Source organism: Condylura cristata, unplaced genomic scaffold (assembly GCF_000260355.1).
Source record: "Condylura cristata isolate star-nosed mole 26May11 unplaced genomic scaffold, ConCri1.0 scaffold00001, whole genome shotgun sequence".
NCBI classification, from domain to species: domain Eukaryota; kingdom Metazoa; phylum Chordata; class Mammalia; order Eulipotyphla; family Talpidae; genus Condylura; species Condylura cristata.
Window position 1 is genome coordinate 6,586,214 of NW_004567102.1, and position 16,588 is coordinate 6,602,801.

Here is a 16,588-nt window from a genome sequence, read left to right on the forward strand (position 1 = left end):
AATTAATTAGAAGGTGATACATTTTAAGTCTTTTGCTAGCTTTGGTTTTTAAATACAAATTATTTAATTGTAAAATTCTATAATTTAATTTTTTTAAAAATATTTGTTTTTTTTTTTGTTTATGCATACAAGATCCCGGGTGCAGGATCAGATACAAGGCCAGAGGTGCAGAGGGTGAGAGAGTTCACCAGAGACAGAGTGGGGCATAGAACAGGCAGATGGACTGAAATACACTGCTGAGGGGAGCAGTGGGCGAGACAGGAGAGGTCTGCTGGGCCATGTGGGTCAACTCCCTAGCCAGGAATTGAACTCTTGCTGTAGAGGCTGGTGACAACTTGACAGCACTGAACTTTAACCCCTGTGATACCAGGGAGGCTCTATACTTGAATTTTTAACAACAATTGCACTTAACCATGGGTCTCCAAATTCCTAAGTTGTTTACTGCCCTCCAGATGGGCCAAACCAGCTTGAGCACCTCATTGGAAATGAATTTCCTTCATCAGTCTACAATTTCTTCTACCCGGCACCTCTCACATCACCACTGAATGAATCTTTGCTCTTTGGGGACACAGGATTGGCTTTATGCAAACATTCTTGGGCATCTAGTCTAAATACATGCAGAGACATATCGTTATGCAAAATACATGAGAAAACCTCTCTTGCTCAGATTTATCCGTTATCCCTTCCCCCAAGACAAACAAGCAATCCCACCTCCACTTCATAGAAATTTAGAAACATGAATGCAGTGGAAACAATGACAAAGGGAACCCTTAAAGTGGAGGGTGAGGGAAAGTGGGGAGACAGACCAAGGACATGGAGAGAAAGTGGGCATCTCAAGGACACGAGACAAAGAAAACCAGAAAATGGAAGCAGATACAGTCACTGCTTTGTTCTGACAGCTGATTTCAGAACATCAGTTAAACCATATATGGATCGAGTTGCTTTTAGTCTCAGAAAAGCCGTGGATTCTAGCCTTTGGCTCCAAACTGGCCTGAAGGGTGAGGATCAAGACAGGAGCAGTCCAATGAACCATTAGTTACTGAGGACTTTCTCTCAATGAGAAGGATTCCCTCTGAAATGCAGCCACCTGACGCACACAGGCCCTGGGGGCTCCATAGGCTCCATCAGACAAGCTCCCAAGGAGTTTGGACAGCAACAAGGCATTTTAATTTCAACATGGCAGCTGGGAGATGTTAACACTGCTCTAATTGGGATGGTATGCTTTTTAAATTAAACAGGTATTTCAACTGCTCTTAATTAGCCTTCCAGCCAAAGTGCTTTCTGTTTGAAGTTTACTGATTACTTCAGGCAAAGCTGGGCCCTGCTGAACCTGACACCTGCTGTAATTGAGAAAAAGGTAATTGAGAAAAAGGCTCCCAGAGAGATAAGGAGAGGAATGAAGGAGCAACCTGCAGTTGAAGAGATTCAGGGGCTTTCCAAAGGCCCTGGAGAATCGGGGACTGGGGTTCAGGGAATGGAGTACCTCTTGCCCTGAAACTCACGGTTAAGACACTAGATGAAAGTGGCCTCTGGAGTCATGAGGTAGCATTTTTCACATTGTTATTTCTACTCAGTCAGCAGCATGAGTGCTGAAGAGCCCAGTGTTGTAAGGCCCAGAGGTAGCCCCTAGGCATGGCCAGGAGGTCACCTTGTTACAGCTTCAGCTTCCCAACAGAGGCCTGCACTTGCAGAGGCCTTTCCTAAGCTCTGCCTCACAAGTTAGAGTCTAGGTCCTAGTTAGAGTCTGCAGCCCTAGGTCCTGCTGGAGAAAGCAATGGGCAGAGTCTTAGCTCTGAGTCCTTAGTTTCCCGTTCCTGACAACGGGTAGCAGGCCTGGAGTGTCCACGTGACACTCTTGTCCCGGAACCAACAGTGGAAAGCTAAGCTTCTGTCAGTGTCTCTTTGGCTCCCTTGTTCTAGGTTTCTGATGTAATCAACAATTACTTGATGTGACCTACATCATTATTACTGAAACTCATTAGCTAACTTTCCTAATCGAGTTATGAGGGTCAAATAGGCCACATGCATGATGTTGGGGCTTCCTCCCTCCCCCCACAGGTTCTGGATGCTGAATTTCTCCATTTCAGGGGCCAGACTATCTTCAGAGGAACACCTTGTTTGGGAACATGAATGCCTCATGTAGACAAAAGCCTGTAGGTGCTTGGTCCCAGGCTGGCTGGAGATGGGGTGAGGATGTCCTTCCCAGGAGGCCTCACTACCACTCTTTTTGGTAGCTGCATTCCTTTCCCAGGTAACTTTCTTGGGTCACATATCAAAAAAGGGCGTTTTTCTGCAGAAGTCCACTTTTAAATCCACTTCGTTCTCTTAAGATTTCTTTTAAGAGCTTTTAGATTACATTTGTCTTTTAATGAATTGGGTTAAGCTCCTCATTGTTGAGGGCAGCAAATGGGGGAGGGTAGGGGGAAGGGAAGGCTGAGAGGAACTTTGCACTCAGAAATGGATTCACATCCTAGTTCCAACACTTATTGGTAACCTTGGCCAAGCCATTGAAGCACCTTGATCAGGCAAATGTTCTTGCCTCTTAGGGCTGTAGTGAGAATGGAAGGGGGACGCTGCATATAGAGTGGGGTAGAGAAGTGATTCAGCAAAGGGAAGTTGTTTTCATCATCAAGGCTCCCTGGATCAGTTAGTAATGACTCTAGGACAGTTGAATCTGAGGAGCTGGGGCATGGTGGGAACGTTTAGACTGGGGTGCAGAGTGGGAAAGATCAGGAGGATGAGGAAGTAGCAGGAAGGTTGGAGGGCCACGCACTGACAGCCAGGGGCTGACAGCCAGGAGTGGCACAAAGCTGGGGAAACTGGTCCTGGGGAGGAAGGGCACCAGGGGGAAGCTGCAGTGAGCCAACCTGGCCTTCCTCACCCTCCCAAGTGTTGGATAGGCTGTCTTTTCGCTGGGTGTGGGTTTCTGACACCAGGTCAGCTTGTGTTACCTTCAATTTTCTTTCTCTGTAGGTTCCACTTTGTACCTACCTAGAGCTACTTGCTGCAGGTGCCGCTGTGTGATCTCTTCCTTCAAGCGACCTGTCAAAGACACAAAGAGAGACCACCTGTCAGTTTTCCACCCACCAGCAGAAGAGTTGACCTCAGGAGCATGTGGCAAGCTATGAGAAAGTTAAGTAAAGTCAGGGAAGCAAGGAGAAAGCACGTATCACTTCTGAGGTGAGCCCTCTTATGCCCTGGCTTGTGTTGAAAGAAGAGGAGCTGTACGTGCTTATTTCACCTTTGCTTTTGATCATCTTTGAGTTCTGTTAGCTTAGCCTATCGCTCATAACTTTTGCTAGGACCGTAGTTCCTTGAATAGTTCTATTTATCCATTATTAATTAAGGGGGGAGGTAGGAGTTTACCTTTAATAATGGATAGGGCCACCAACATAGTCATCATTAAGGTCATGTTAATTTAAAACACTGTATATGATTTGGGGGAATAAGGTCACATTTTCTCAGGTGTATGTCACTGCACTATACCCACAATCAAAGCAAAGTGTATATATATTTCACACCATTCTTCCTTTTTGTACAGTGCATGCTTTCTCTTCTCAGGTGTAGTCCCTGCATAATTCCCACCACCAATTCACCTGTGCACCATCACCATCCCTCCTCCTCTCTTGCAGATGTCTCTAATTAATAGCTGCCTGCTTAGTTTATTTTTTGATTTATTACATATTTTTCCCAGTCTCTTATTTGGTTCGCCAACATTTCCCCTATATGTGAAATAATCTGATATTTTTCTTTTTTCTTCTGGCTGATTTCACTGAGCACAATCCCTTCCAGCTCCATCCATGTTGTTGCAAATGGTATGAGTTTATCTTTTTTGATTGCTGAGTAATCAATCACATTTTCTTGATCCAGTCATCTTTTTTTGACATTTGGGTTGTTTCCATAGCTAACCTATTATAAATAGTGCTGCAATAAACATTGGGGTACAGTATGCCTTTTAATTAATGTTGTTGTGTTCTTTGGATAGATTCCTTGGAGTAGAATTGCTGGGTCATATGGTAGCTCCATTTTTAGTAGTTTGAGGGACATCCACATAGCTTCCATAGTGGTTGGACCAGTTTACATTCCCACCAACAGTGTAGGAGATTTCTTTTTTTTCTCTACATCCTCACCACATTTGTTGGTGTTTTGTAATGCGTGCCATTATTATTATTATTATTATTATTGTAATGTGTGCCATTTGCACTTGTGCAAAGTGGTATCTCATTGTAGTTTTAATTTGAATTTCTCTCTAATTAGTGATATTGAACATTTTTTTCATTTGCATTTCTTCTTTGGAGAAGTATATTTTTAGGTCTTCTGCCCACTTTTTTTTGGACTTGATTATTTTGTTTTTGTTGAGTCTCATCAGCTCCTTGTAGGTCTTTGTGATCAGTCCCTTACCATTAGTACTTTGTGAAAAATTTCCCCCCCAATTTGTAGGGTATCTCTTTGTTTTGGTTAATGTCTCTTTTGGTGTATAGAAGATTTTTAATTTGATGTAGTCCCAGCTGTTCATCTTTTCCTTCACTTTGCTTTGGAGGATGTGTCTTCAGACCAATAGAATCGAACAGGAAACCCCGAAATAAACCCATATATTTATGGACAACTATTCTTTGACAAGCGTGTAAAGAATATATACTGGTACAAGGAAAGTTTTTTTCAATAAATGAGTCTGGAAAAACTGGACTGCTACATGCAAAAGAATGAAGACTCCTACTTCACACCATGGACAAAAGCTAACTCAAAATAGACTTGGACATAGACATGAAACTTTAAAGTATATAGAAGAAAATTTAGGCAAAACACTACATGACATACATATCAGTCACTTCTTTCTTTTAAACTATTTGAAACTATATCAGATAATGAAGACTTTAGCTTTAGTTGACAATAGCCTTAATATGAACACAATGGTTGATCATTTGACATGAAATGCATATTGTTCTAGGTTGCATTAGAAAAAGTATAGTATGTGGATCAAAGGAGGTGATATCTCCTTTTGTGTTCTGCAATGGCCAGACCACTGGTGATATTTGTTCTACGAGTTAATGTTCATATGAAACACTAGTAAAATTGAAAATACTGAGAAGATGGTGACCAGGATGGTGAAGGGTCTGAGATCATACCAAGTGAAATATTTCTGGTGACTTAAGATGTTAAGATGGAGATGAAAAGATCTGGAGGGAGAGATGCTACTGAGATAACAACTGTCTTAAAAAATGTAAATGTCATCATATGGAGAACAGATTTGTTTTGTCCTATTGCTGATGGGAGGAATAAAGATGAACAAAGGCAGACTTGGGGTTCAATACAAGAAATAAACAGCTCACGATGAGGACTGCATCAATATGGATTTGGTCACCCCCAAATGGACTTTGCTCCTGGCAAAGCAGTAGGCCCCTTGCTGCAAATGCTCAAGCAGAATCCAGATGAACATCTGTTGGGATTAGAGTAGAAAGAATTCCTGTCCTGAGTAGGAGTTGGGGTGAAATGACCTCCAACCTTCCTTTATCTCTAAAGTTTCATGATTTTGTGCTTAGAGATGGGTGAGACAGCAGCTTTGGGGTTTGTTTATGTCTAAGGGCTCAGCACAATTGTGAAAATGTCAGTGCTGTCTGTATTTCGTTTGTACATTTTGGGAGGTATGATCAGGCCACTGGGGGATGCTGAGAAAGCCTGGGAATTTCATTGCTCCCTTGTCTAATATATTTCATTCCTCACATGGGTTACATGCTATGCCTCAAAGGCTACAGCTAACTGAGTATTCAAACGGTGAGCAGACAGACAATGCAGCAGTCACAGGAGACCTTGCCACTTACTGAAAGTTCCAGGGCACTCCTAGGATGTTACAACTGGGAGCGTTGTAGAGGTCATTCAGTTCAACTTTCCAGCCAATTTTGGAATCCTTTCTACAGAATGAAATGGTTGTTTCGCCTCTGGCTTGTATGTATCCAGGCTGTTCCACTGATTAAATTGTATATAAGAAGTGATTGATATGGTGTTAACACCTGCTTCCCATCACTTTTAGAGAAACCTGGTCTGTTCTCTTGGACAGCAGAGAAAAAGAATTCTCTGTCATTGACAGTGAGAGCCCTTCACTTTTCTGAGGTTGCTCTGACTTTTCCACTTAGACTTGTCTTCTCCGAGTTAAACATCATCAGTTCCTTCAGCTTCTCCTTATGGTTGTATCTAGGCATGTCATCACCTTCATGTGCCCCACAGGACAGGACTGTGTGTATAGGGGAAGCTCAGGATCGGTCATCAGCAATCACAGCACCCTTGTTCCACGTGGGGGAAAATGGGGATGTAGGGAGTGTGTTGAGAAGGAGTTGGGGAGGTGGGGTCCTGGCCTGAGGCTAAGCATTGGGGGAGCACAGAACCAAAAGGAATATGACATGAAACTGGGCCAGCCACAGCCACCATGAGATCTTGACCTCGTCTCCACCCTCTATCAGCAGAGTAAAGGAATTAGTGGCATAGGGGTGGTGCTGGGCATTGCTGACTTGAATGTTAAGGAACTAAAGCACAAACATCCTTTGAAACACAAGGAAACACTCCTGAGATAAATGCAGTACCCCATTTAGAAATAATTCTTGATTTAGAATTAATCATTAAGGGCTCTCTCATGTCCACAGTACAGAGAACCAGTGCTGCCTGGGTGCCTGGCCTGCATCCTGGGTACCACCATATCTGGGTACCATTTTCCTAATGAGACTGAAGGGGGATGACAATTTGCTCCTTCAGAACACACTCTGGGATATATTCCTCTTTGGAAAAACACCTCTCTGGCAGCCTGCCTCCTTGACACTGACCATGGACCTCCCTGTCTCCCCAAATCTGTGCTTCCCAATCTCATGCCTTTCCCCTCATAGGCGTTCAGTCTAGTATCCTGAATACTAGTTTGAATTCTGCGGCTCCCACTGTTATGGACTAACCAGGCCCTCTCCCAAGTCTTGGGGAAGCATTTTGGGAATGACAGGGTTAAGTATCCCTTCCTTGTTGCCTGCACCCCACCACCCCAGCCTGAGAAGAGCTGTTCATGTACATAAAGAGGGGGTTTTGCTCCCAGGATTAAGTTTTATAAACACCACCAACATAACTACCTCCTATAGAACAAAAAGACAAAGACATCCCTAGGGGACAAGAAGTGGGTCTTTTAAATGCTGTATATAGTTAAAAGTAGGTTTAAAATGTGTTTAGTGATGCCCCATCGTGGATAATTGGCTAACATCTCCCACCACATGGCAAATTTTATTTTTGAGCTCTTCTCAAACAAGCTTCCAAAAATAGCCTTATGGCTGATACCTAATTGCATTTCCAACAGAGCCATTTTTCATGTGAAGATAAGAGTCTCTATAATTGGCTGGATCTTGCAACTCTACAGGTTCTGGCAAAAGAAGGAGTTGAGGGGGACTGCAGAATTCACTCAGCATGCAGCTTGCTGTCATTAGCACAGTGATAAATTTGCTGGTTTTGGCCTGGCTTCCTGGACACCTCCCTGTCCCGAGGTATGGAAGGGAGATGAAACGGAAACAGAGAACTCCCGGCCAGAGGCAGGAGACGGTCTGGGAGGGGGACATGGAAAGGGAGGGAGGCTGGGCCTGTAGGTGAATGGTGGTAATTAGAAATGTTGTCTTCAGTAATTTACAACAGTACATGTGAGAAGGAGCATCTCTTCCTATCTGATTCATTAATTGACAGAGTGGGGGAGGCAGAGGGGGCAGAAAGGAGCGCCAAAGGAGAAGCAGGATATTGAAAACAACCATGTGCTGGGTGTTCAGAGGAGCGCTCTGTGTGGTGTAGGGTTTCCATGCAATAAGCAGTTCATAGGAAAAGCATCATCATGATGCAGAAGCAAAATTCATTTTTTACATTGATATTCAGTCTTCTGGATAAAACAATTTTCCTTAAGCTCACACTTTATTTACTTGCATGTTAGCTCAAAATCATTCGCTCCATGAGAGCTACTTAACTGGTCCAGAGCACAGCTACTTAGAATCCCCCTGAATGGCTGCTGCACACTACTTGAGCAATTTCTGGGATGTGATGCCTTATTGAGGATGTTGATGTCATTATCAAGAAATACATACTTATTCTTTGCCCACTGTATGCTGAGTACCAAGTTCTAAATGCTGTAGTTGTACAAACAAGCACAAGCCTATTCAAGTTTAAGAATGCTATGTGTGGCCTTCCTTGGTGGTGCAAAGGGTTAAAATGCAGCACTGCAAAGCTGGCCACAGCCAGGGCGGTGACCCACATGGCACAGCAGACCTCTCCTGACCTGCCCGCTGCTCCCCTCAGCAGTGTACTTTGTTCATCAGCCTATTCTGCTCCTTACTTTATCTCTGGAGAATCCGCTCACTGCCCCTGCACCTCTGGCTTGCACCCCAGTTCTGTTGCATAAATAAATAAAAATCTTAAAAAAAAAAAAGAAAGAAAGAAAGCCATGTGATGCAGGAAATGGCAAGCAGGTGGCCCTGGTGTTCTTCCTTTTAAAGTGTTGGACCCTGGTTGACACTGCTCCTCCATCAGGCGTCCTTGGATTTTCTGCTGAGCCTGAGTTAGCCTCTTTAACAAAGCAGGTTGGGCAGCTAAACCAATCAGTTGGAGCTGCAGTTGAGATGAAACAAACTCCTTTGCCATTTTAGCTAGTAGACAGTAGTTAAAAAATTGAAGGTAGAGTGAAGTGAAAATTGCAACCCTGCTGCTTTCTATTTGGATTACTTACCATCTCCTGGCCTTAATTTCATCACTTAAAAAATGGCAATAATAATAATACAATTGCAATAATGTCTTCTTTACTCTAGCTCAAGATTCTTGGGAGGATCAAACAATAGTGTATAGGTATGTACAATGCACTGATTTTAAGCATTAAGTCATGTGCAGGCCTACTGAAAAGATACTATATTTGTAAGATGCAGGCCGAGTGAGTAAATGTTAAATTCAAAGCTAGAGATAAATTTGGAGGAGAGAAAGACAGGTAAGTGGTATCATGAAAGATATCATTACAGAAGGTGAGACTCAAGAGGATTCTGACAAGAGAAGGGGCGTTAAGGTGGGTTGGAGAAGTCATTCTGTCAGTGTGAACTGCTGAGGCCATAGAGTGGAGAATGATAGAAGTACATAAGTTGGGACAGAATTTGGAAGGGAGAGCTTGATTGGAACACTAGGCTGGGAGAAGGTTAAGTCTTAAACATACCAATGGCCAGAGGCAGGAAAAAAATCTGTCCTTCTCATCTAGACTACTATGTTATCCCTGTAAAATCAAATTAAAATAAGCATCAGTAGAAGAAAGGAATCTGGGTAGAATAGAGAGAATATACTTCCTGCCTAAGGGGTGTCTAGTTGAACTCAGAGTCTTGATTTCAATTGTGATATGGGAAGCTATTTCTTTGCATAATCATCCTTCAGTTTCCAAGGGAGATTGATTTTAGGAACCCCATGGATGCTGAAATCTCTGTCCTGATATAAATTGTCATAGTATTTGCATATAATCCTTGTACTCCTACCCTACACTTTGAATCATCTTTTGATTACTTATAACAACAAATACAACATAAATGCTACGTAAATAGTTGTTATACGATGCTGTTTAGGGAATAATGATAGGGAAATTAGTGTTTGTACATATTCAGTAGAGGTGTAACCATCATAGGCTGAACTATGTATTTCCCACCCTTGGGTGATTGAACTCATGGATGCAAAACCCATGGTAACAGAGATTATGATGATCAAAAGGTTAGATTCCTTAAAGCTGTTTGTAAACAGCTTTCAACAAACAAAGTCTCTAACTTCTTTGAAGGCTTAAAATCAGGCATATTCATCCCATCCTTATCCAATCCGGTTGTATCTAACCTTATTTCTATAGCTTGTATGTTTGCAAAAAGTATTTAAACTTGCTTGAAAAATCTATCAAGGCAATATATAGATCCAATGCAACCCCTATCAAAGTTCCAATGTTTTTTTCAAGGACACAGAATAAAAAGTATTAAAACTTGCATAGAACCATAAAAGACCCTAAATAATTACAGCAATTTTGAGCAAAATGAAGAAAAAGAGGCACCAAGGTACCCGATTTTAAGTTACATTGTAAAGCAGTAGTAATTAAACAATGTGCTATTGGAATAAAAATAGGCATAAAGGTCAATGAAAAAGAATTGAGAAGCCAGAAATAAATCCACACATATATGGACATCTAATTGGTGGCAAAGGGACAATGGTCATCCAATGGAGGAAGGAAAATCTCTTCAACCAACACTTGGGAAAATTGGACAGCCACATGTAAAGGAATAAAACTGGCTCACTCTCTAACTCCCCACATCAAAACAGATTCCAAATGGATTAAAGACTTAGATATAAGATCAGAAATGATAAAATACATAGCAGAAAACATAGGTGACACATTCCATTATATCAATGACAGTGATAGCTTTGGGGTCTTGATCTCAACAGCAAGAGAAATTACAGCAAACATAAACAATTAGGACTACACCAAATTAAAAAGCTTTTTCGCAGTGCAAGAAAATAGCAGAGACTAGAAATAATGGTTTAGTGAATAGTAGATGATATTTGCACACCATACACCTGATAAGGAGTTGTTAACCAAGATATACAAAGAACTCATCCAATTTAATAACAACAACAACAAAAAAACCAAATAATCTAATTAAAAATAGTGGAAAGTGAGCTGAATAGACTCTTTTCCAAAGAGGATATACAGATGGCCAACAGACATATGAAAAAACGGTCATCATTTTTTACTAGGAAAGGGCAAGTCAAAACCACAGTGAGATATTTCACACCTGTGAGAATGGCTTACATCAACAAGGTTGCTGACAACAAGCATTGGCGAGGAGGTAGAGATAGAGGACTCCTAATACACCGATGGTGGGAATGCAACATGAGATAGCTGCTGAAAGTGATACTGAACTTGCTCAAACACTGAAAACAGAACTATTATATGATCCAGAAATTCAACTTCTGAGTATCTACCTGAAGAACTTCCAAGAGTTACATGCATTGCAGTGTTTACTGCAGCATTACTTGCAATAGCTAAGATACGGAAACCACCTTGAGCACCCACTGACTGACAGATGATAGGAAAAAGAGAATGTAATATATATACACAACGGAATATTACTCAGCTATAAGATAAAGTTTTGCCATTTGCAGCAAGATGGAAGCAACTTGAAATCAGACAGGAAGATAAGGGCAAATATTGGGTGATTTTCCCTCAGAGGCACCTACAGGAAACTAAGTGATGAACAGTCAAAACAATATAACCTGGAGGATACTGAACTTTGGCATGAGATTAGAGGAGGTGCAGGAGGTGCAGGAGCAGCAGGAGTGTGGTGAAGGGGCATTATGATGGTAATGTGTGTCTTTTTACTATTGTTCTTTTCCTTTTCAGTATTTTTTGTTTAAAACAAGGGGGAAAAATCTGCTAAGGCAGATACAGCCCGTTCCTAACACAGCAGTGATGGATACAATTTGCACAGAGAATATGAAGAAGCCTCTGCTAGATTAGAAATGCAAGACATATTTCTGAAGACCAGAAATGGGACAGATATGTAAACTGGTGAGTGGAGTGGAGCTTAATCATTCATTGGGCAGGGCTCTGGGTCCAGAAAGGGGATGGTGTCTAACAGTGCAATCTGCGAACAGGGGGACAAGAGGCAGCCTCTTAGTTTGGAGCAGCGGGTTGGGACTGAGACTCCATGCAACCTGTGAGTGACAGGGGACTGGGAAACATGCCACTATGTGCAGTTGCTTGGGGCTCTTGTTCCAATTCCACCATAAGCCAAAGAGGGAGCAGGCATAAATGCAGCCTCTCTGGTCCCCAAGTTCAAAGTCCACTGATTCTGGCCAGATCAGCCACATCCTGACATTGCTGTGGGAAAGACACTGCAATTGTCCTTACTAGCTTCCAGGCTTGGGCTCTGGAGGGCCTGTAAGTACAAAGGGAGAGAGAGAATGAGAAAGATATAAAATGTGTTTAATTAAAAAATGGGTTATCTACTAAAACGTTAAAACGTAAGAATTTCTAATGCTGTAAAAAGATGGCAAATCAATGTTGGAACATAGATTTGTGTCAGATGAAAGTAATTTTCTGGACAGGCAGATAGATATTCATTGATGCAGGAGTATAGAGATTCAATTAGTCTTTCACTTCAGCTAATAGCACACTGTCCTGGTCAGTGTGGGCAAAACCTGCACGTGTGTGCCTGTGTGTAGGAATGTGTGTGCATGTGATGACTTTATCTCTACCCATCATGTCCCATCCTTATTCCCACTCCCCTCTTCCTCCAGGACAGTCTTCTAATTGGTTTGATGCATATTACTCTTTAAATGTATCATCTCTTAGATGGTGCACAGGTGAATCGGTGGTAAGAATTCTGAGAAAAGCAAGCAAATATTGCACAATGATGTAATACACACACACATATAAGTATGCATATAATTTACATATATATATAAATTATATATTAAAAATTGCATTATCTCCTACAAATTGTGTTACAGTTTTCTGTGCAAATGTTAATCAATAATTTAAAATTATGTTTTCTTATTTATTTATCAAAACTGTGGTTTTGGCTTCTACCCATGTTGCTCTATGTGCATTGCATTCTCAGTTTCTAACCACAACGCACATTCTGTAGTGTGTACCCCAACATTTCCCACTCCTGGAGAGTCAGTTGAGCAACGAGACTGCCTCTGGCTCCCACTAACAAACAGTGCTGGGACGGCCAGACTTGGACATGCACTTCCTGAGTCTGGGACAAAGTGGGTCTGCTGTGTGTCAGCAGATCTGTGTACTTAATGCGAGGTGCTGCTCCCCACGTTGGCCATGCCAGTCTCTATCTCCATGGGAGGCCTCAGAGAGATAAACCTGGGACTGGATATATTTTAAAGGTGGCTTAGTGAATTGGAAGGTAGTTTAGAAAATCACCCCCACAGCACAAAAAGCAGAAGAGATGAAAGTGGAAAAGAGCAGGTAAAAGTCACAGAGAAGAGATTGAGGGGCTTCATCAAAACTCTTGATAGGAGTTTTAGAAGAAGAGGATGGAGATAATGGCAAAGAAGCAATATTTGACGAGATGGCAGTTGAGATTATCCAGAACTGAAGAGCGACATAAGCCCTTGGGTTAAAAGTGTGCCCTGAGGATTGAGCAGAGTAAGTGCAAATAAATCCACCCTTAGACACATCACTGCAAAACTGCAGAAATTCAGGGGAAAAGAGCCACTATTACCAGCGTCCAGGGGGCCCGCAAAGGAACAACTTAGACAGGAGCCCACACCTCATGACAACAATAGGTGCCAGGGGACATTGGAGGGAAATAACTGTCGACATGAATTTTATACATGGTTAAATTATCCTTTATAGATAAGCATGCAGTAAGGCAGTTTCTGTTATAAGAAACTAAGAGCATTTGTGACCCTTCACCCTTCCCCTCCTCCCACCAGAAAAGAAGTCAACTGAGACAGCCACACAGGGGTTACTGGCAGTGCCCTGGCTGTATCGGGCTCTCCAGTTTGCACACCAGGTGGGCCACTTTGCACAGCTCTGCAAGTGACTGAAATTCAGTGTGGTCGGCTTCCCACGGAACAGGGATGGGAATGGTGATGGTGTCTGTGGTGTGGTGCAAATTAGGTCAGGCATGTAAAGCACATAGAAGGATGCTTGGTCTATAAATAACAATTACTGAAGTGTTTAAAATGTATTATGGTGACCAGCAAGGAAAGAACCCAGAAATATGTACTAGAAAAGAAACATGATGATCATTAAAGAAAATGAAGTATTTAAGGAAAAATATTTAATGATTTGTGTATAAAAATCTCCCTCTGTCTCTCCCCCTTTCTATTTGTAAGCCAAAATGTGAAGCAGTAATAACAAAATAAGACGATGGAGATAAGGAGAGGGGATGCTCAATGTCAGTGTTGAGAAGAGGATATGTTTGGAGTAACTAGACATTACAGTAGTTTCTTTTAAACTCTAGAAGGATTAAACTGTGTAATTTAATGGTCAAAATCAATACAGACCAGGAAAATGTATGTGTGTGTGGGGAGATGCCCAAAGTTTAATAATTCAACAGACCAGGAAAGGGGGAGTAGGAACAAAGAAGACAATGGGGGAAAAGTGACCCTGTGTGCGGTCAAACAAACAAGGGCAAGAGCCTTGTATGTGATCACATGAACAAGGAGGGAACTGAGTGGATATTTACAAAGTTGTAGGGAAGGGTCGCCTGAGGGTGGAAATGGGGTGGAGGAGGAATTGGGTGGGAGAGAGTGGAGCTAAGCAAGATAAAAAAAATCATACTTCCATAAGTGTGTGGTTTATGGCATCTGTCAAAGTATATTTATGTGTGTTTATAAAAAGTAATGAAAAGGCTGGTGCAACATGCTTCCTTGAAAGGGATGAGACCTTATGACGATGCTGATAGTCATGCTCTCGGTCTGCCATACGTGTCATCTGTTGTGTGTGCTGGTGGATATCTCAGTGGCGGGACTGGGGTGTCGGGAAGGTTTCAGTTCATTTGCCAGAGTTCTGTTATTGGCTAGGAGACAGGATAAGGAGGGGTGATGTGAAGAATGGGGAGACTAGAGGTGCCGAACCACAGTGGCCACAAGGGATTCCCACAAAAGATTCCCATGGGAGGGCTGAAGGGAGGCCACTGAGAAGCCCTGGTCCTCCTGGGAGCACCCAAAAGAGAAAAGAGCAGGTGGAGCACGTAATGGGAGACAAGAAATGGATGAAAATATGGGCAAATACTTTGCTTTGGTCTTCTCACATTTCAACTCTCCAGAATTCAAGATTCTTCTTCCCCTTAGTATGCCAAGTATTGTATTTGATGACTTCATTAAGTCAGAAAGAGAGAGAAGGGAGCAGGGAGAAAGCAGCTAATTCTTAAAAATATTAATAATTTCAAGAAAAACACGTTGTGACTTGTTTGATGATCCCCCACAGGGGTTTTCTCAATAGCACATCATCTCCTTACCCCCATCTTGCAGAGAAGGATAAGCCCCCTTAATTGATGAGCCTTTCAGATCAGGATGAAAACACCAGACAGCAGTCTGGGCTTTAAGACAGCTCCTTTCCTATCACCAGGACAGAACATGATGATCACATTTTGGGGAATGTTCTCATTTATAAAAAATGATGAAATTATACCATGTCTGGGAGACATGATTTCTTTTCCTATAGGATATTCATTCTGGCTACCCCAAGTCATCATCATCATAATCACACCAGATTAGCACATCTTGTCTGAAGCTCAGGCATTTGGCTATTGTATACACTTAATTAAGCTAAGGAGCTTATTACTATCACTATTCTGGTATGTGATAATGGTTCATAAACATATTCAAAAAATTAAATCAATCAGCACATTTACTAAACGCTCAAACAAATGTGCAAGTAGGTAAGCATAAGGGAAAATTTCAGCTCAGCGACCAGCACGAACTGTTAAATACAAAACGTCTTAGGGAGCTTAGTGAGGACTCATGATTTTGTTGGCATTTATTCAAAAGATGTTACTTTAGATGCTTGGATGTCCTTATCTCAGCAAGGGAGGGATATAACCAGCTTCCAAGACCTACCCTGGAGGAGTAGCTAGAGATCACGATTCTTTCTATTTGAAGAGGGGTTCTGGCTGCCAAGATGCTCTCGTGGCCGAGGGGAGGACCCAGCAGAATGGCCTCTGATTTCCATCCCTGCATCCCCAGAGGTAGTGCAGGGGCCACTCTCTGGGGTGCCTGAGTGCACTTAGGTGGGTGGAACAGGTATATTATTACACCTATTTTCCATCTGCTTCCCCATCTCCTATTTCCCTATCACACACATACACACACACACACACACACACACACAGATTACAGTGTATGTGTCCTGCATTCACTGTGGCAGGGTTCACCTAAAGGGTATTAAAATAAACCCCAAGCACTAAGATGTTAGACTTGGCAATGTATATAGTTTTAAAATGGATTAAAACTGAGTTTTATACTGCTTTTTGATAGAAAATAATCAACTCTTGCTCCAAGCTAGAACTTGGTTCTATTCACTTAATTTAAATGGGCTAGTGTTAGAAAGAAAAAAAAAAAAGGCAAAGGGAGAAACATGTGCCAGGTAAAGCTCACTGCTGGCCAGATCGCCAGCTGGCCTGAGGAATCACTGCCTTCCATAGAAGGGTGCTTCTTGGGAAATGTCTTTCATCTGAGGAGGCTGGAGATGAGGGGAAATATATCAATGCATTTGTTAAGTAAAAGACATGATTAAGTGGAAATGTTGGAGGGGTCCTACTTGCACATTTGTTTGAGCAGCCCGGACTGGGACCAAGCCACATTGCCTTTGCCCCAAGGACGTGGGGACAGGTAACAATAGCAGTGCAGAACCAAACTTGGCTTCAAGTCCAGACAGTATGCCAGTGCATCTGAACTCTGCGCCTGATGTCTGGGTGGACCCAGGGAGCTAGGGGGCTGCTGGAAAGGGGCGGAGTAGTGCAGCCATTTGGGGGAGCCCCTAGGAAAGGAATGACACATGGCTTTCAGCTTTTCAATGGAGCTGCTCCAGACAGCAGCTGCCCCCGCCTCC

At 42.4% G+C, this 16,588-nt stretch overlaps 1 protein-coding gene across 1 annotated transcript in view; it reads right to left on the minus strand.

The window, feature by feature from the left end:
* KIF6 (kinesin family member 6) overlaps positions 1 to 16,588 on the minus strand; it is a 378,140-nt gene that overhangs the window by 43,009 nt on the left and 318,543 nt on the right. The window contains exon 16 of the mRNA XM_012720329.1: positions 2,992 to 3,042. Coding sequence (XP_012575783.1) covers positions 2,992 to 3,042 — 51 coding nt within the window. The remainder of the gene's footprint in view (positions 1 to 2,991; positions 3,043 to 16,588) is intronic.